This window comes from Acanthopagrus latus, chromosome 11 (assembly GCF_904848185.1).
Source record: "Acanthopagrus latus isolate v.2019 chromosome 11, fAcaLat1.1, whole genome shotgun sequence".
Taxonomy (NCBI): domain Eukaryota; kingdom Metazoa; phylum Chordata; class Actinopteri; order Spariformes; family Sparidae; genus Acanthopagrus; species Acanthopagrus latus.
The window spans coordinates 23,816,672-23,838,101 of record NC_051049.1 but is presented as its reverse complement, the minus strand read 5'-3'; the positions used below and the strand labels follow the sequence as shown (position 1 = coordinate 23,838,101).

Here is a 21,430-nt window from a genome sequence, read left to right as displayed (position 1 = left end):
ATTCAACCTCAGAGTTTGGCTCAGGTGACCATCTTCTGTGAGTGTGTGCCAAATTTGAACAAAATTGGTAAAAAAAAACCAAACCAAAACAAAACACTGTCCTAACATTGCCATGGCTACAATAAAACCTTCATCTTGCTCTTTTGCACGCAACGTTAAAGCTGCACTTTTGGTCAGTAGGGTGCATGTGATCAAGCTGACACACAGCCAGAGCACTGTTATGTAATCTTAAGCATTTTCAGATGTTCTTTAAGACTGTTCGACGTCATTAATGTAACCTGTCCCAGAATACTCCAAGAGGTGGGGGTGGAGGGTGGTGGTGGCTGTGTCATTACATGCTGACAAGGCAAACAGCCAAGTCACACCGCTGAATATTTTGAAGGACATTTTGGGACATTTTAAGCCATTTTGTAGTGACCCAAACCAGCTAATGTGTGGAAGTGATCGTGGTGACCAAAATATATTCTAAGCCAAACAATGATGTTTTCCTAAGCCTAACCAAGTGTTTTTTTCTTTTGTGCCTGAACCTAATGAGACCACAAGCACAGTGCTGTGACAATAGAGAGAGAGACATAAAGTTTGCAACATAAAGAAACAATTAGCTGAAAGAAATAGTTAAACGCTTTGGGAAATACATTTATTTGTTTTCTTTGATTTATGACGGTCCACTGCTGGCTTGTGTCCAGTGCAGCCTCGGGTGTCTGCGACTTGTCGGAAAAAAAACTCTTTTTGAAATAAGAAGAGTTTGTGACATGTCCGTCCACTGCTCTGGGAGCAGACTAGATGGCATGAAATAGCCTTGATGGATGTCGACCAACGAAGCAGACACAATGGTGTTTATATAGAGTTCTGTTTCAGATAAAGTCCAGTAGCTGCTTATTGTCTCCTCAGCTCTGATTCGGTACCCACCAACTCCTAGAGGGAAATCTGAGTCATTAGCTAGGCAGGATGCTAGGTAGCTTATCAGCCACATTGTATGCATGTTGGTTGTTGGTAGCCCAGGTGTACAGTGGAGTCTAACAGAGCTTTATGGTTGAAATGTTTGTCAGCAAGAACGATGAGACTCAAACAAATGATAGAACAATAAGCCGGGAAGCTGATAAGATCAAGAGAGCTGAGGCGATTGGTGTTTCATGATTTCAGCACGATGGATGACCATTTACATTACACGCAGTAATTTGGATCAGTGTTAATATAAAAATATAAATTAAAGCAGGTTCAAGGAAAACAAAGTGCTGCAAGATTACCAGTTAATACAATGTTTTGATGCGCAAAAAACACCAGTAATTCATACATTCTAAAGTGCTGTGATATAACTCTCCAACAATCATGTTGTCTTGTATCATACACACAGACAGATGTTATTGTGAGGTTCTGACACCACAGTCCCATTGCATGTATTATGTCAAATTATTAAATGGGATCAGAAGAAGTCATTTGAATTAGCCGGAGTTTCCCCCGTTGACCCAGAGTCAGACAGTCCCTCAAATCTGACAGCTGAATATTGTCTTCTTCACGTGAACGTAGACAGATTGAGGGTGGTGCATTGAATAAAAACAAATTAAAAAGTTATTTGTTTGTTTTTTCCCATATATATACTGTATGTTCTCTCCAAAAAGTCACTCTGTACCTTCCACTTCAATTGTTGCCTTTCAGCCGTTTCTCTTATATCTTTCAATATTGAGCAGGTGGTGGTCAGATGTGTGGCCCAAGGACACGGATGATGTATTTGTCCAAGACCAATTTGTACACGACCCTAGTGACAACAAGATGGGTTTCTGTGTCTTCATCTGTGAAGGCATTATTCCTTTACAACTTCAAGTTTAAACATCACGTGGATAAGTGCTTTATATACAAATGAAATGAGTCATTTCATTTTAAGCTGTGCTTACACCACAGGCGTTTGTGTTGGAATCCAGACTGCTTCAACTATCCACTGACAATAACATCAAAAGACTTCCCTTCTGTTTGTGAACCAACACCTCTCCCACATCCCTTTTAGATGTGTTTCAGCTACTATGTGTGCTTTTCATTCCACCAGATCTCCCTAAATACCACTTGAGTCAAGTTTTGTTTTAACTTCTTTTTTTAACTTCTTTTCCATGCTCTTTTTGTTGGTGCCCTGCAAAACTGTCTCTGCCAAACTGCCTCGGGCACCAGCATTTTGGCATCTGTCCAGTGTGAATGGACTAAAAGTTACCGAACATTAATTCAATGCTGATTTAAGCTTTCAAATACCACTCATTTGTACTGTTAATGATAAGCCAGAGCAATTTGTGCCTTGTCACAAGGAAAAAAAAATCTGAACTGGGCATTTTGCTGCTTTGTGAGCTGTAGAGTGATTCTTTTCAACCTGGGTCTGAGATTTGATTGCTTATTGCTGACATCCTCACCAAGCAGATATTACGAATCCAACTCATATAGTTTAATCAGCTGGCGACAGAAGCATGGGAGGGATGAATCCTGTCTAATCAGATTTCTTGTGATATTTGGGTATACAGCCCGCTCTAATTTAGTTGGGGCTGAATGTTAGTGAGTCGTACATCTCATATGAGATTAGCCAGACTGGAGGTAGTCTCTCTGCGACCCTGGCGGTCCATGTGTCCGGACACAGTGAAGATGTTCAAAACTCGGTCCATCAGCCTTCGTCCGTGCCTTGTCCTTTCAAGCAGGAGCACAACAAAAGAGTATATCCCAACTCCAACAACAGCTGCCCCTCCTCCAGCCAGCAAAACCACTCCAGAGATGTACATGTCATTGAGGGCTTGACCGGGCTTCGGCATGTGGTTGACCAGGGCCAGATGTAGTAGGACCCCTCCACAGATCAGCAGTGACAACCCAGTAATTAAAACCACGAGGAGGTCCGATAAACCGCCACTTTTTAGCATGTTGATCCGCTGCCGGCTTCGAATGCAGTTCATGTCCTGCACAGCCGAGCTGAGCAGCTGTTTGAGCAGGACTCCCAGGGCCAGCAGGCAGAGGGCCGTGCCTACGCCCAGCCGCCATTCGCTTGAGACGCTGGTGGTGGTGGATAGAAGGCCGACGCCACCGAGACCGCATCCCAGGATTAGAAGAACAGCCACGGAGTAGCAGAGCAGAGACTTCCCAGGATCTCTGAACCACCACAGCTCCACCTGCTCCTCCAGGATGCTGTGCTGGATCCGAAGTGGGTCTGCACTATTCAGGGCAGGCTCAGAGCCTCTGGAAGCCCTAAGGGGGGCAAAGTTGTCCAGTTCAGGCATCCTGATACCACTGCCACCCTTCGGAATAAGGTCGCCACCACCACAGAGAAGACAGAATCCACGTGATAATCCTTTATGTCCTTATCTCACTCACCAGCAGTCACCGTGAGAGTGTCAGGACCAACAGAGAACTGGTGGCAACAATACACAAGACACGGCTGTAATACACCAAATGTACTTGTCTGAGCTCAGTGTGTTGTAGCTTTCCACCTTTCTCTTATTCTAAACTGATGATGTCTTGGTCTTTTGGTCCCAAATGATTTAGCTCTCATGAACTGGATCTGCCTTATAGCTTCAACATCCAAAGCACAGAATCCAAACATCCACAGAAGGTCTCGCCTGGAAGAAAAGACAGACAGATGTAAGGTAGATGGAACAGGGTTCGAACAGTGACTCTATCTGCCATACACATACAGTAGTGTGGCTCTGTTTGCTGCAGCTACACGTCCTGTCTCTGATAGTTGTGTCCTTCATTCTTAAGATGCATGTACAGATTTAAGTAGGCTGCTTGGTTCCCATCTGTGAGCCTGTGGCGGTGTGACTTATTTAAATGCTCCTCAGAAAAGTAACAAGGAGATGTAAGGCATAAAATGTTGCTAAATTCTTCTCATGATCTAAAGTGCATTTTGCAAACAAGGTAGCTAGCTAGCTAGCTAGCTGTTGGGCTAATTAACTCGATCATTTATAGTGTGCCAGCAGGACTTTGGCAGGCTCTCTGTACGAGTCGTGAGTATGCAGTATTTTTTTTTCCCAAGGATGGAAATGGCATCCTCGGCATGATCAGTGGGTTTATTGAATACTTTTTTAGTGAAATGTCTGATATAAAGTCTGAGCTTACCAAAGGCTTAACATATTTCTGACATACGACGGACAATTTTAACAAATCAGACCATCAAATGTCCCACAGCTCAACTGTAAAGAGCTTACATGTTTTAAAAACAGCAGTTTTTAGCTGGTGGCTAAATGAGACTACAGAGGTCACAGACATTAAACATCTTCACCTCAAACACAGAGACTCATCAACTCACTTGTCCGTCCTTACAGGCCGACATTTGTTACAAACTATTCTAACTCTAACTTTACAACTTGTACATTGATCAAGTCATTGAAAACATGCATGGTTACTTTGTAGCAAGACGCTTATTGGTGGTGAGGTTTAAGTCATGAGACTGCAATATAGTGTGTTTGTAGCCTAAAATTAGCTTTTTACTTATAGCAGCTTAAGTTATGCTTCAATATCACAAAGGGGGTGCTCGTGAGTGAAGATTATGTTGCTGAACAAAACCTCTAAGCATCATAAACTTGTGTTTGCCACAGAGCTTATTTGTCGAGAGAACGAGGGTGATGTAAATGCCTAAAAAAATCTTCTTTAGAATATAATGGAGTGGCTTAGCGATGACTAAAGGAGACCAGAAATGACAGCACAATGCAAAGACTCGGAGTTCTCTGACTAACCAGTGCTGTCTAGGCTGGGCTCGGTTACATCAAGTTACACAGAGATGGCTTTACATGAGAACTGAAATTTGGAGCTCAAACCCTCTTTGTTCTGACCGTTCAAGGCTCTCTGAACAAAGACAGGTCAGTGAAGCAGAACTCTGCAGCTGGGTGTCAAGTTACTCCTTAAGATTCTCAGTTTTTGTATTTTTGCAGTGAGTGTGGATAAAAATCCATCACATCAAAGAAGTGCATGTACACGTGCGTGCACGTACACACACACACACACACACACACAGTTTCTCTGAACATCCAAACTTGCTGTTTGACTGTGTGAAAAACTTGGTGTGCTGACACTGGCAACCTTTTCTTTCTCTCATTATCACTATGCTAATGAGTTGCCACTACAGAGGTGGCTGGATAAAACAAGCATCAGCTGTCGATAGAATAAACAGTGCCCATACACACACAAACACACACACACACACACGCACTCACACACAATCAAAGAGCTAATGCAGAAATTTACATTTTCTCTCTCACATCCTCCCAAACACACACCCACACAAGTTCACTGAATGAATCCTTCTTGTTTTAACTTTCTGATACTTCAAGTCTAGTTAACCTTCTTGTATGTGTCTATACTGTGTTGCTGTATATGTTTTACCTCACAAGTGATAAATACTGTTAATACACTTGCAAATATTTTTATGCACATCCTGCTCCATTCCCCTCCTCTCCTCCTTCATTCTGTCCCTTGCCTCAGCATATTTAACCTCTCTGTAGTTTGTAACCTCGTCACACCTGTATAACACATATACAGCATGCACACCCTCCCCCCAACACACATACAGAAACAAACATCGAAGGTTATGACTGTCGACAGCTTGTCTTTTAAAACCTGTCAGCGGCTTTATTTCTATCAAAGTCATCAGTGCACGGCACAAGCCCACGCGCTGCGACACAAGCTGGCAGGAGTTTAGGGCTTGTCCTCACCAGCCGCAGATTTTGTTAACAAAATGTTGCTTTGTTAAATTATATATATATATATATATATATATATATATATATATATATATATATAATCTGAGCACGAAGAACATGAGCTATCACTCAGATGGGAAAGTTTATTTTCTTAAAAACCTTTGACACCTCTAGAAACCAGTTTGAGTGCAGCGACGGAAAACAAATTTTCAATCGCATTTTTCTTCCCGCCTGTTTAGAAAAGACTATAAACTACATACAAGATCACATTTCCCATTAGTGCGGACGGGTATCGCCTTGTGCTGAGGCGGAGCGGTGACACCGTGACACGTGGAGGTATGAGGTGCATGCGCAAGGTGTGAAATGAAGGGTGAGGTAATTACAGCAGAGAAGGAGGGGTGTTTATTGGCAGCATGCTGTTCTGGAAGCTTTTCATATCCTGTATCTGACGGGAGATTGCGTGTGTGTGTGTGTGTGTGTGTGTGTGTGTGCTTGTTGAGCAGGAGTAAACAAGGGTAAATAAGTGGGTGAAGATATGAAACATGTGTTGGCATGCGTGTTTATTCCCTTTGTGATGTGATCGTGTATGTTTTACACAGAAAGACAGAGATGAAGGTGCGTACAGTATGTACTGTGCGTGCGTGCGTGTGTGTGTGTGGGCGTGTGTGTTTGTGAAGTCACTAATTAATCCCAGATGGTTTGAGCCCGTGTCACTGACAGGTAGCGCCGCAGAAATAGCACAGTAATTGAGGTGTGTGTCTGTGTGTTTTCTGTGTCTGCCGCTGAGGCGCCAAAAGGTGCAAAAAGGTGACAAAAACAATATATGTGGTCCTCCGCCACCATCCACCTCTTTGTCTTGTTTAGGTTTTAGAAACATCCCCGTCCGTTAGACAGTGCACACTCATGAAAGCTCATTTTCCGTTTCATTAGATACAGTGGCTCACAGTAAAGTGAAGCAGGGACACAAACGGGTGATCGAGCGGGAGGCGACGGCACGCACCAGAGATCATAAGATGAAATCGAAGCCTTAACGACACAAGTATATCTCTCTCTGTGTTGTGTCTGATCCCCACAGACACATGCACACGGAGAACTGCCGGACCATGTCTGCCTTTCCTCTTTTATCACTTATGTGACCTCTAGACTCTGTCATATCAGCCGTGTCATATTGGCCTCGTAAAATATCTTTACAAAAGCACTGACTCACCGCTTCACTCTCCACTGGCCTCCTTTTAAGTCATAAAAACAAAGAGAGAGGTACAGAGACACAAACAATTTAGTCAACTTCACGTGACTCAGTTTTTCCGAGGACCACGGCATTCTGGCGCTGGGGGCATGTTGACGCCGCGTGGTCATGGGTTGACAACCGTGAGAGCGACCCGGTAAAATCCTCCCAACTTCAGCCTTATTCGCACAGCAATTTGTAATAAAAGTGGAGGACGTCTGTGATCTTAGTCCTCTGCCACGTTGTTAATTTGCAAAGTTCCACCTCATAGTACCCAATATATTTCTAGGGGTCATGTGATAATATTAGTCATAGAATCACATGAGGTCCCCTGCGAGTACTAGTCCTGCATGAGCGGACCTTCAGGCACTCACAATGTGATTGCTTCTTCTGGCCACACTACAAAACAACCAAAGAGCGATGAACACATGCGCAAAGATAACAGTTGATGGACAAAAATGAGAACCTTGTGTGGAGCTGTGGTGGTGCAGATTGTCGACTCGAGCTGGTGACGCACCTCTGCTCTCTTTTGGGCGTCGGGTGTCATTTTGAAGCCCACAGTTTGGCAGCACACTACGTTGCCATTTTAGGTTTTTCTGAGCCAGAGGTGACCAAATCTGGATGAGAGGGTGGAGCTGTGAGGAACACCCTGATAAGGTCTGATTGAGAACCCTGCAGCTTTTGAATCACAAGGCAGCCACGCCCTGACTCACATCCTGCCTTCTCAATTATTTTTAATGAAGGCTCTAGTGAAAGTTCAGACAGGAGGACTTCTCTTTCGCATGCTTGGTCCTTTATGTTTATTTCTCATACCATCCTTTCATTCACGCCTCTCACTCATGACACTCATCATCATCCGGGGCTGTCAATTCATACCAGCTGCTCACATCAGCCGGGCACATCCACGTCCAATATTGCTGCGACACGCCTTCACCGTTAGCTTATCGTCTCCGGCCACAAGTTCATGCGTGCTGCTGTTTATCACGCGCTCTCCACCTCCCCATCCCCGCCTGGTCGTCGCACACTCACCAGCTTCATCAGCCCATTTGTCTCAGAAGAGTCATCAGCCACCACCACCACAATGTCTGGGCTCCGTGGGGGATTGTTCTTGCTTCTACTCAGAGTACACGCCCTTGAATCAAGACTTTCTGATGAGACACATTATTACATATCCTCTCCTGTAATAAACATTTCACAACACTTCATACACACACTACACCAGTCTCTCCTGATTGAATTGTAATTGGGACCATAATTTACAAAATGAACGCCATGCTGTATTAAAGGAAACCCCCCGCACATCATCAGAAACATTTAAGTACTGGCTTAAATTTTCAGACCACAAAGCTCTGTTGATAATATATATAGACTGTAATGATATCTCTATGACTCAGCGTGCGTTCATCGCACAATCTGACAATTGATGTCATACAGTCTGACAGCCTAGATTTTATCAGACTCATCTCGTTGAGTGTAACATGCACTAGACTCGTACAATTGTTATTGTGTCACACATTCTAAGGGCGTCATCAGTCAAGAATAAAAACATTTCGCTCCTCTACACCTGTGCACCGAAAACCTCTTGTTCATAACGTCAGACAGCGAATAATCACACCTCAGCTGTGAATTTTAACACAACTCCCACAATGTTCTTTGCATCTATTCACAAAATATGCGCTGACATGTATCCGCTATACCTCTAAAAACTATGAACGCATTAAAAAGCATTACCGATGATCCTTACTTTATACCTTCATTTGGCCCAATTATGGAGTTTTGGATTGACGACTGTGTCTGACAGCAACTTCGCCATCGAAAACAGACGCTATATCAGCATATTCCTCTGTCTGAAGTATCTCACAGAGGCTATAGAAAGCTGCGCCCATGATCATTATCGCAATTTATTTGAAACGGGTGCTGTATCTGAAGATAATCCTAAATGGGTTTCTTTTAAGTGACGGGAATAATAAGAATGTCCCGGCCGCTCAGCCTCGCCGTCGAACCTAAAGTGACTGAAGACAGAATGACACTAACCGTCCAAACAGTCTGTGTAATGCAAATGCACCAGAGAAATAATGGAAATATCATAATAGCATCATAAACCGTGGACACCGAGGATCATTTTCTCTCGTTTCCTCTTTCTGTATGTGCCTCCTTTTAGTTTTCAGCCTGCAAGGTCACCAGAGGAGCTGTGCTTTGGAGTAAAAAACACTATACTGCACTCCAATTACCTGGGTAGCTTTGGGACTCCGGTATTCCCCCCTCTGTTATGTCAGCCCGCTGAATTCATTTCACCAACCATTAGTGTCTCATTTCATTGTTGATTCGTGGCTCTCCTAAAATTGGTTGTCTCACATTCTATGCTAATCAAGAACGGTGGTCAGCAGAGTGGGTTAGAAGACGGCAACAACATCCAGCAAACGTGGGGTAGCTGGAATCTTGGGTCTTGCTGGGATTCTCAGTCGAACTGTGAATGCCCTTGCGACATGAGGTGGATGTTGGAGAAGTTAGCAGTAGGTAATGCAGGACGTTAGAGCTTAGAGAAAGGCATAGACGCACGCCCAAGGAAGTCCTGCGTGTATTTCCGTTTTGCTGTCAGGAAAAAGCTTCTTCTGCTTTCTTCAATTTAGAAAGCAGAGAGAAAAAAAGTGGATGTCCCGCTGTAAAAAAAAAAAAAAATCCCTCCTGAGTATTTGCAAGTAAAAATGTCAATATATATTTGCCAGGTGACTGTGGTTGTTCTTACTGTCATTTAGACCGCAGAGGCCAGGGGTAAGAGGAAGTGTGTGTGAAGTATGAAACTTCTGCCGTGTTCAGAAAACTCTAAAGCTGACACTTTAGACTGAGGGGCAGTCCTCCCTTCAAAATCAGTCTTGTTGTGGTTTCCTGTTTCCTTCGAACGTGATGTTTTCTTTATTCAGAATCGTATCAATGCTCACATCTTCCCTCCACACAAACATGAGACGAGACAACTCTGCCGAGTAACCAAAGCAAAAAATACACCGGGCACAATTTTTGGGGGAAAAAAAGGCCCTAGTGGTCCTGCTGCTGAATTTCCTGCTGTGCGCGTTTTTATCCGAGGGCCTTGGGCTGGTCTGAAGGGGAGTCTACGGGAGACAAGGCGATGTGTTGCCGTGGTGACAAAGCAATACTCTCCTACGCTCTCCTTCCTGTCTCACCCCCACACGCACACACTGACACAGACACACCGCCCCCCCCCTCCTCTAGTCAGGCGTTGATTCTCTTGGCGTCCCCACGGGCGAGGAGAGGGGTCAGGGTTGGCTCCATCTGTCTATGTGATGGGCATTGGTGCCAAGCGCCACGGGGGCTGGAGAGAGAGGAAAGGAGGCTCGTGTGGAGTGGGAGGGTAACGGATGTTTCGGAGCTGTCATCTGGGACTCCGAATGGGGCAGAGGGCTGAGGCTGAAGCCGGGGCCCGGGGAGAGTGGGATAGGGATTGGGGGTGTTAGAGGAGAGGGGGCTGGGGATGGAGGGACGGGCTCCCGGCTAGGGATAGTGCTGAGACTTCATTTGCTGTTCGTGGGGTTGCGAGTGCGGCTGGCAAAGAGAAATGATGCTGAATGGGTCTTTATGCAGACAAGCTGGAATCTTTCTTTCTTCTCCGCAATCACAATGGACAGCAGAGACACCCAGGGAGCCTCACTCTGTCAGGAAGCAGCGAGCAGACAATGGCCGAGTCAGTGTCACTGTCCTCGCTCTGTCAGGGATCACAAGGGAAAACCTAAGACAGGAAGAGAGGAAGAAAGGTCTTTACATCAGCTGCACATACTGTACTGTAAAGTCACCCTTATGGCTCGCTGTAGCAGGACTTACCTCGACCCCTCCAGCTGCATCATCATCGCTCTGTTCAAATCCCAAACACGCTTCATCTCTAGAGACTACTGTATGTCCTTTGTCTGTCATCGTATCATTCATTTGAATTACAGGCTCGATCAAAATGAAAGCCACTAAAACTTTAGGAAGGGACAGAACACACAGATGTGCCCCTCAAGTGGAATCATTTAAATCGTTTGGCAGTGACGTCACAAACAGACGATTTCTTTTCAGACGTGACGGTGGCGGGACATCACAGAAGGCACCACTTGTTGGTAAGTGCACCACTTTGGTCTCGGCTGAAATCTCTTTGCAACTGTTGAGCGCCGACTTTAAATAAAGGCGGGCGACGTGACAACGCCCCCAAAAGTGAAGCTCTACGGTGGCTGAAATGTAGGTCATAAACACCGCCCCCTCCAAGCTGGCAGACGGGATGTGGGCCAGACACAAAACTCAAAGTACTCACTGAGTTTTTTCCAAAAGACTGTTTCTGTCACTTTATGTTGTTCTTGCTGACATATGGTAAATTCAAGACTCAAGATTTTTTTGTCATTTGTCATTTGAGTATACAGATTCAAAAATATAGGACAACAGGGACAAGGCACACGTACAGTGGATACTATCTATACATGTATGTACACCAGACACAAATATGATTACTGAATGTAAAGGCAGTGAGGGTGCATTGTTTAGACAATAAGTGTAAAATAAAGCAAGTCCGTTTTCAATCTTACACAGTGGTCACTTGCGATATTGCAGCTAAAAATAGCATTTTCTGGGCGCAGTTTGGCTCAATCGGTAGAGCGGGCGTCCCAATGTACAGAAGCTTTGTCCTCGCTGCAGTGTCACCCCCCCTCTCTCTACCTGTTTCCTGTCATATCACAATCTATCCTGTCAGTAAAGCCATACAAAGGCCAAAAAAAACTAAAATTGCATGTTCTCCATAGACCACCATCATACAAGAGGAGTCTGTAAAACTGTTGAGAGGAGGACTGGTCAGTTATGACTCTATTATCAATGTTTGGTCCGTGGCGATTTCATATTTGTAAACCTTTCCTTGACCCAAAGTGAATGATTTAAAAATGTATGATATCTCTTAATATAAAGTCTATGGGCCAAGCCAGAACTCGCGGACAGGGCCAGATGGATAAAGTCTGCTATGTGTATTCAGTGGGCTGCGTAAGCAGGAGGTAGACCTGGAAGCTAGAAACTTCTGATTGGAGTGAAAAGGTCCCATCTTTGAGCTCACTATATATTTCTTTTATAAGTGCATTTGGCTTCAGTTTCATACAGCGACAGGAAATGGAGAGGTGATAGTCATCTTTATATAGAGTTCATGATTTCTGTCTGGACAACTGTGGGAGGATTGCCAAGACATGTGGACATTCATGTTCCCCTCAGGATGAATTATAATCACGTTGGGGATCCTCTGACTTCTTCATTAAGCTCCATCATTAAGTTATAACTACTTCGCTTTACGACCAAATCTAAACACACGACATTCCCCGAGCCTCAGCTGTACTTAGCAGCATGCTAAAATAATCAACAGGACAAACATTCTACATCTGTGTTGTCACTGTGAGCATTAGACGGCAATTACTGATCTGGCCAATTAGTTTTGCAGATGTTCTGCATTTTTCAATCATCGTTGTTGCCAACACAATAAATGTTGTTTTTTTTTTTTTTTAATGCAGTACTTTGGCTCTGGTGCAGCACCTTCTCTCTGTCTGTGGTCAACACGCTGTGGACTCAACGTCCCACCCACGTCACTATCTGACTCATTATATGTCACAAGTAATAGTCTAACAGCTCGTGATAATCTGAACCTGCAAAGTAAGTTCTGAAATACATGTAGAGGAGTGGAAGTGCAAAGGAGCAGGATACTGAAGTACTCAAGTACCTCAAAAGTGAACTTGAGGAAACTGTGGTAAGTTACATTCCATCACTGGATATTCTGCATTTTGTTTTTTGTTTGTTATGATTTTCGGCTCCAAATATTGGTTATCAGTCTCCATGACTGTTAATAACCTGTGGTGGCCCTGAAAAAGCCACATTGGTTGATCCCTGTTTCAACCCACTTCAACCCTCCCTCTCACTCTCTGGCTCCTGGTTTAATTCCACCCCTTCTGAGCGAGCTCATTTCTCAGCTTATGGCACAGCATCACGCCGACCGCCGCGACCAGCCAAGACCTGCCCCCCTGACACCTTATCCACATACAAATACACACACACACACACACACACACCCATCTGTTCTCCCTCCTTATCTCCCCAGCCTCCCACACCTTCCTTACTTTGTTCTATACCTCGCTTCTCTCCTCATCTGTCTCACCACCAGTGCTCCTTTATCTGGCTAACTTCTTATCTCTCCCGTCTGCTGTCTGCGCTGGCATTTTCGGTGTCGGGGAGACGGATGTATGGGGGGGGGGGGGATTACTTGTCTTTGCCACAGATCCCCCTCTGGCTCCAGGTAATGCTGTCTGACTCAAAGCCCCTGTGCCATAATGCATGCAAGCACACACACGCACAAACACACACATACACACACACACAATGTGCTGCACCTGCCCTCGTGCAGTGGTGTTTACACCGTTTTCTCAGCGAGATTGTGGTGTCATTACCCCCTCATTCCCTCCTGTATCTGCTCCCCCATCATTCCCAGCATTAGAAAATCCAGCTATTCATCAAGCTCGGTAAAATTCCTCAGCATTGTCAACCCTCAACACAAATACACAGTAACAATATAAGCCCACATAATCAAAACGTGATTCATGAAAATGCACAATTTCCATCTGTTATCGAATATGGCATATGGTATTTCCTTCTTTTTGAATTAGCTTCCTCCTCTCACACGGCTGTTGACAAAAATGTAGCCCGGCCCAATCTAGTTCAGTTTAGCACAGGCTGTGGACCCTATTCAGCCCCTTTGCAGTGGCAGCAGCCAAATGGGCCTCTTAAATGCTGGGCCCAACTCAAACTGTCTTGAACATTCCTGAATCCATCAAAAAGTCTCCATTTTTAAACAAGACCAACAAAAAACAACGTTTTTGTAAGTCAGGAGGAAATTAACTGAATGACGTGCATAATGACTAAGCTGTGTTGGTCCCTGCACCGAAGAAGTGACTGTTGATTCAAAAAGAAAAACCTCTGGAAAACCAGCCGGCTGCTTTCCTCTGTCGTGCACAGCTGCAATATTAAAACGCTAATCAAATCGCCAATTAACATGCTGGTCCCCTTCTGCTTCATTCCTGCTGATGACGGGAAAGAGGCTCTCTTTTCTTTTTTTCCTCCAGTCTTTGTTTTTTTTTAACCCTCCTTTTCCTCTTGTGGGTTCAGAGGTGATATTCCACATATTCTAATTTGATATGGGCTGTCTGGTGATAATGGTTGTAATGAATGAGATGGCTGGCTCGACGTCTGGCTGTCTATCTTATCCTGTTGACTACCTGAAATGATGTCTCTATACTGCAGCAGCACCTTATCATTTAAGCTGAAAAACTGGGGGGTTCAGTTATTTTTAGCCGCACAGATCGCCGTGAAGTTTTGTACAGACATTCATGTTCCCCTGAGAACTGACTTTCTCTTGGGCCACCATGAAGTCGACATTTATGGCTTTAAGTGAAATATTGTAGCAACTATCGCATTGATTCCAAATTAAATTTGGAAGAAACATGTTAGTAGGAAGAACCTACTTGTTATTGATTGATTGACTGATTGATTAATTGATTGACTGATTGATTTATACCACTCTTGTAACTGTACACTAAGCTAGAAGCTGGAACCAGCAGCTGATGAGCTTAGCTTAGCACAAACAGGGATGACACAGCTCGCTTGGCTTTGTCCAAAGGTATCTGCCTGCCAGCCCCTCTATAGTTCACCAATTAACATGTTGCATCTCATTTGTTTAAAGAACCACTGTGTGCAGCTGAGCACTCCTCACCTCACCCTCCGCTACAGTGGCCACTGTTTGGTTTTTGCTTTGATCCACTTCCTCTGTAGACACAAAAGGCTCATTTTAAGGTAACAAAAGCATAATGATTCTTAGCTGTAGGGATTATACACAGTAAAAACATAATTGTGAATATTCTTCTATATCCTGACAATAAATCCCCAAAAATTCCCACACACCTTTTTCTGGACCTAAATTGCTATTTAAATGAGGTGATGTACTGGACTGTTACTTGGCCTATAGACCCGTAACTCCCCAGTTGCCTGTCAACTGGTCCTGGCTAAGAAGTAGACCAGCTAAATACTGTACATGCAAAAATAATGACTTTCAAGTCAGCCTCAGCTGTACATTGAGTGCAGTAGGACTGCAGGATATACATCAGCCCAACACTAGGACATTTAACAGCACATAATGAAATTCAATCGAGCTGCTAATCTGAAGACGAATGCTTTCTTTGACTGAACAAGTAAAGCATCCACACACCTTTAAAGTTGTGTAGATAATAACAATAAACACTAAGAAGAAGAAAGAAGAATACTAGAGAGCCAAAAACATGGTGGCCCGTCTGAATGTTTTTTACAGCTTCAGAGGAATACAACAGGATTGCAATATGCAATTTGCAAAACATGTTCCACAGGAGTTCAGGGAGAAGAGAAATATCCTACACATTTTACTTATAGCTGTCAGGAAAGGAGCTTTCTTTTGAAATTGAAAAATGTGCAATGAAAATGAGGTAATCATTGGTTGTCTGTATCTGCTGAAGAAAAATCCTTATCGTGCATTCCTTGTGTTTGGTGCTAATTGGCAAATGTTCGCTCTCTCAGAAGCAAAACTTAGATTTCAAACATGGCAGCCTGCAAAACATCAGCACGATATTGTCACTGTGAATGTGCTTAGCCTACCAATGTTAGCATTCAGCACAGCACAGCCACACAAAGCTGCTGGCGTGGCTGCAGACCCTGAGAAGTTGTGCATTTGGAGACAGGTAGGCGTTAGAGGTAAGAGTTTTGGGGGAATCCTGTCAGTCACTCATTCTGTCATCCTTTTAAAATGACTTCTGATGCTCTCCTGTCTGCTCTGGTGTCTGGTTGCCTGTTTGGTTGCAGCCACGGGGAAATGCAACACGGGAACGAGATGGGACAGGAGTCATTCTGCCAGGACTGGGCAGGAAGGGACGGAGGTGAGACGGACTTTCTGCAACACAAAAAAAATGTCTACGAAATCTTTCACCTACTCTCCCCGCACCAAATCGGTCGAACTGAATTGATTATGCTTCGGCTGTAGGTGGACGCATTTTATGCTCAGGGACACGAGCGGACAGTCAGTACAGCTGCTGTCAATGACACACTACATGCCTGACTCTGTGTATCTGCTGACTGTGAAACAAAATGCCTCTCGGGGATATTTAAGATTCTGGCCAACTCTCTGTTCCACCCTTTGTCTGGCATCCATGTCACACACACACAGCCACACACAGCCGCACACACACACACCTTACCTATACAGGGCTCTCATATAACTCCACTTTGCACGTTCATCTACAGACCCACTTCATCTTTGTTTCCCCCCTCCTGCTCTTTCAACTGGCGCTCCGTGTCGACTTCAGGACTTCATGTTGTTTTCAGCCTGACCTGTTTTTAAGAGTCAGCCTTCATCTTAAAAGATCTATTTGTTGTGGTGAGAGTGACAGCATGTCACCCCTCTGCGCTTTCGGATGACCTGCCACCGTTCGTCTGTGGTCTTCAGATTAGTTACAACGGATCCATGTGAACAAAGAGGCACAGGGGAGGTCCTGCATGCATCGATCCGTTCCAACGCAGACAACACGTCCTCTCGCCGGTGGTTTATGAATTTTCCACGATGCCGCGAAACTGACCTCACAGTGTACGAGGGCAGCCCTGAGTATTGATGATCTACAGGGCAGATTATGTGCGCTTGTTAACCGTCATCCCCCTGGTGCAAAGGTTAGGGTGTGACCCAGCGTCAACACGTCTTACTTCCTTGTTGTTAATGGCATCACAATTCACTGTGAGGAAAGTCCAGAGCAATAAAGTCGAAGTTGGAACACAAAGCACAAGCACACAAACCCTGTGTTTCATGGATTAGTCTTAGAGGATGCACTGAGGATGCATGTGTTTTGGATGTGCGTTTTGATTCCGAATCCACAGGCTCGCCAGCTTATTTGATACTTAAGAAAATTGATTTAGTATTCAGTCACTGGAGGGAAACAGAGGGAAAGAAGAACATTCGACAGCGAGTGAACAAACTGCGGCTTTTGTGTTTGCACTTTCTGTCAACATTTGTCGTAATTGAGCCTTCAGGGAAGTCCTTGAAAAAAACTGGAGGTTGCTTTTCATCCCAAAACTTTGGATGCCACAAAGGTCATGAGATCTATGGTTGAGTTAGATGCAGCTCAGAACAAAAAAGGTAAGAAAGAAAACAGGGATACATAAGAAAATGACCTGCCTAAAAAATAGATAAAAGGGGGGAAAAGACAACAGCACATACTTGGCAGCAGAAAATTAAAACATTAACATACAAAATGCCACAGCAGCTTTTAATAGAGATAAAAAACGGGGTTTATTTTGTAGCTATAACAGCAATTTAATAACGCCTAATTATAGATTACATGAATTCACAAATGATTATTCTGCTCTTATAATTCACAGATAACAGGCTAACTGTTTTTACATTCTGTATTATTTAAATTGTGTTCCTTGCTGTTGTTTTCATGGGGAATAACCAATAAAGGGATCGTTTAGCGCCTACAAATGACGCACAAAAAGTTGAAAATAAAAATACAGAAAACAAAAAGAGACTGTTTAAAAGAAAATAAGATTTAGAAAATGTTTGATTTCCAAAAAGTTAGAGGGGAGCGGATTGTTCGTGCGTGCGTGTGTGTGTGTGTGTGTGTGTGTGTGTGTGTGTAGTTGATCAGCAGCTGATCTTACCTGTGCGCTCAGCTGCTCTCTCTCTCTCGGTCTCTTCTGTCCCGATCGTGCTCATCTATTCCGCCTTTAATCCCGATCAGCAGACTGTGTCCGCGGTTGAAAAGTCTCGACACACACCGCTGCACGCCTTCATTTGGTTTTCGGATAAAGGAGTCCGGGATCCGGAGTCATGCGATGGCAGCAGAAGGCTGAAGGTGCTCCTCTTCCTGCCTCCGCTCGGTCGCTCTGCCTCTCCACCGGACGGACTTCCCCCGTTTAATGCAGGTGTGGCCGCGCGGCGCACGGCGGCAGCCAGGGGACGCCGGTGGGAGGGGACAGAGAGCCGGTGGATCGACCTCCGCACCGCCGTGGGTGCCCCGTGGGGGGAACCGCAGCATATGACACGTGGTGTGGGGTGAGAGATAAAAGCCACTCTGTGATTATGATGTCCGCCGACGGGCTGGGTGCTCATCTGTTTACTGGGCAGATGTGGTTTAACCCATCCGGTCTCCCCCAATACGGAACAAATGCAATCTGTCGGCGCGCGGGGCTCATCAATACCCCCCACAGTGATTATTGATAGACTCATACCAATCGCTTATTACCAATGAGGTCAGAACATGTGGTCCACACGCACGGAAACTTTATGTGTTATTGAAAGAGTTCATTCTTGACCTTGGAAGCGACGAAACGGTCCGAGCGCAAGGTCCCTGTAGTGATGACATCACGTGATCTCCTTCAGCAGCTGGAGCGTGCCCAGCGCTCATGGAAGGGCACGATGTCAAAAATCTGAGCGCATAAAGAGATTGTTTTGTCATATTCATGTCTTCCTCCTATGTGTCCAACATGGCTATTCAAACTGTGCGTTCCTCATTCCGTAATTGTTAAAGGAGCACTCTGTAGTTTCTTTTAATCAGAAGAGAAATATATTTGTAAAAGGATTGCTTTTTATGCCTTAACAAACTAAATAAACAAACGGTCTTGTGACTTTCATGACTGAAAAAATAAAGTGACCTTAAAGGACAACACAATGTCATACTGTTAAACTTTGTCCATATGTGGCGGACCCTGCCACCTTTCTAGCTTCAGACAGTGCTCAGGGGACCTCGTTTTCCTCTGAGAACATCAACTTATGGAAAAATAAATGTTTCTGCATTTGTATGATCGACTGATTCATTTTAATATCGTGTCATTCACAAATGATGTGCCCGGTCAGAACAGGCTTACAAGACACCAAACAGACCACAGACCAGAGCAGCAACATGTGGACTACTAACAGCTCTGAACAAATATACCATCTTGACGTTTTCTCCGAGCTTTCAGAAAAAAAGTAGCCAACTTATAAACATTCAAATGAAACAACCAGTCAGTTCTTCTGTAAGCGTCCGTGCACCACAACATTTCTAGATGGTGCAAAGACATTTCATTCAGTGAGGGAATTCTTAACCCATCATAATAAGGACAACTACTTCTCACACATTTACATTATTCACATGATCTGTTGTTCTGTTTCTAAATCTGCCAACTTTTTAGGGCCAGAGGAAATATTCCTGTTCTCAGCGGTGTAACCAAAGACCTCTGACTCCTCGATGCTTGCTGTAACATATTTGGTGCCAAACTCATGCTTGATTTGAAAATAGGTCTGTGATTTTGGTTTTAACAAAATAGCATTTGATCCCTTTTCTTCAAATCTAGCAGATAACTTTCCTCTAATTATGCTGTTTTACTACCTCGCTAATCTCCAAAACTACAGAGTTCCCCTTTAAAAAATGACTGTAAACTGAATTGTTTTAAAACAAGTATATTCCCCCAAAGTCAAAAGATGTTTAGTATCACGTAATTGTATTTCTATAGTTCTCAGTTTGTAAAAGTTTCACAACTGTTCTCCACAGAGGACCTGGTGTGCATACATGTTCATAGTGGTGGAGCATTAACAGACATGAGTTGCACAAGATGATTGGGACTGCCATTAACAATTGTTTTCTGTTTGTGGTTTTGTGTGCAAAATGGAAAGAAATCATGTAAAATGATCGTATAGGTGACGCTATCAAAGCTGATTCGTACTTTAGGACACAGGGACAAGCTACAAATCCTCACAACAATGAGTCTTCACAAATGATTTTTAATTAATCCTCAAAATAACTTCAAACCAATTGCATTGCCTCCTCATCTGTTGATTCTTGAGAACCTGGATCATTTTCAGAATCACTTCCTCCTCCACCACTTCTCCAGGTTCGATATTTTCATCCTCACCAGGGCTGCGATCCAAAATTAGATCAAGTGCTTCATTCACAGTTAGTCACTTGCACATTGTGGTGCTACCACAGAGTGGCATGTGCAGACAGAGAAGTCTTATTTATAGACCAAAGATAGAGAACTCATCAGTACAGTTGTGTTGGATATAGTGTGTGAGGAGAATGTGTCTGAACTGTAGCTGCAGATCTATATGTCTGTATTTGTACATTCTACATGCAGGACCACCGATGCGTGTAGCCAACACTTAGCATGTAAAACATTTCAACTTTTTGCTGAAAAATACCCTCACAGTTAATTGTTTGCCCTAATAAATAGCCTCCCTGTGGCATAACACATCGATCATGGCATCTCTGACACAATGGCTGTTATTGATTGAATGTGTTTGGCTCTGCCAAGAGTACCTCACATCCATTTACTCACATCCTCACATCCTCACTCTGTAGCCTGGAAATGCACCATAACTGGGCTAATGTAAAAATATTGTTTTATGCTTTTAGTGCCTAAACCTGTGGAATTGATCTAAATATGTTTTACTCCATGGGTGAAAAAGGAACCAGACTCTAACATAACCAGGATGGACTCATGCTCAGATTTAGTGTACTGTGCTGTGTTATAGAGCTGCTACAGTACTCTAATTACGCCCCATACCATCTTAAGCTTGTCCCCTACTATTATTTCTATTTTTAATGTCCGTCTTTGAAACAGCCCACAATGTTTGATATGTAAATGTAGCTGTGAAATGAACTGTTTGAAAGAACGGCCATTTGCGCTTATTGTCTGACAGCTCACTGTGAACTAATCATGTTAATCCTGACGATGGTGTTAAAATGAAGTGAGTGTTTTTTGAAATAACTTTAGTCTTATATCATGTTTTAGAGGCCCTAAGATGTTTGTTAGCATTTCAAGAATGTCCCAGGAGCACTGACAGGTTTGTTGTGCAGCTAAAGAGCATGTGTGTGTTGGACTGGCAAAACACACTTTTAGATGCTTGTTCTGGATTGTGAGTTTTGCAGAAAGGTCATGTTGCACACAATGTCTGAAAGACTGAACAATGCAAAAGCCCGTGTTTGGTGTGTGTTCTGGGCCAGCAGAAACATGACACTAATTTCCCGAGGAAGAGGACTCACTCTCTCTGTAGATATGGCCAAGGGAAACTTTGTGTTGGAAAGTGGTCGGGACTTAAAGGCTACAACATTTTTCGAGTGGTCTTCAGCATAATGTGATTTTATGCAAGGTAACGAGGGGATTGTATGAGGCCAGAGTAGATGATAACGGCAGGAAAAAAAATCATAATGTCGCATCAAAATTCATTTAATCTCATATGTTGGTTAACATTTCTTGTTGCACGTTAGTTTTAGTTGATTTTACAAGATAATGAAAGCTTAATCTTTGGTATTATATTATATTTCTGCCCATAGTTACCTCAAATTCTCCTTAAATGCCACACTGGACCTTGTCTGTATACTTTACCAGGGCAGCTTTGGCTCAGGGGTAGAACCAGAGTCTTTATATAAGAAGGTCGGTGGTTTGATTCCCCTGGTATGCATGTCGAAGTGTCCTTGGCTAAGAGTTTGAA

The 21,430-nt window shown here is 43.8% G+C and overlaps 1 protein-coding gene across 6 annotated transcripts; it reads right to left on the bottom strand.

Annotated features, from left to right (window-relative positions):
- Positions 1-615: 615 nt before the first annotated feature.
- On the bottom strand, positions 616-17,879 carry LOC119028415 (transmembrane protein 125). 6 transcript variants are annotated; one of them, XM_037114351.1, is made up of 4 exons: positions 17,620-17,879; positions 9,117-10,627; positions 7,915-8,033; positions 616-3,581 (listed from the first exon to the last, which is right to left on the bottom strand). In XM_037114351.1, exon 4 carries the CDS (start codon positions 3,240-3,242, stop codon positions 2,547-2,549), a length of 696 nt encoding a protein of 231 aa, XP_036970246.1. In that variant the 5' UTR covers positions 3,243-3,581; positions 7,915-8,033; positions 9,117-10,627; positions 17,620-17,879; the 3' UTR covers positions 616-2,546. The 6 variants fall into 6 exon arrangements, with proteins under 6 accessions (XP_036970246.1, XP_036970248.1, XP_036970245.1 ...); XM_037114353.1 differs by having other exon boundaries at positions 7,915-8,017; XM_037114350.1 differs by lacking the exon at positions 7,915-8,033.
- Positions 17,880-21,430: the final 3,551 nt, after the last annotated feature.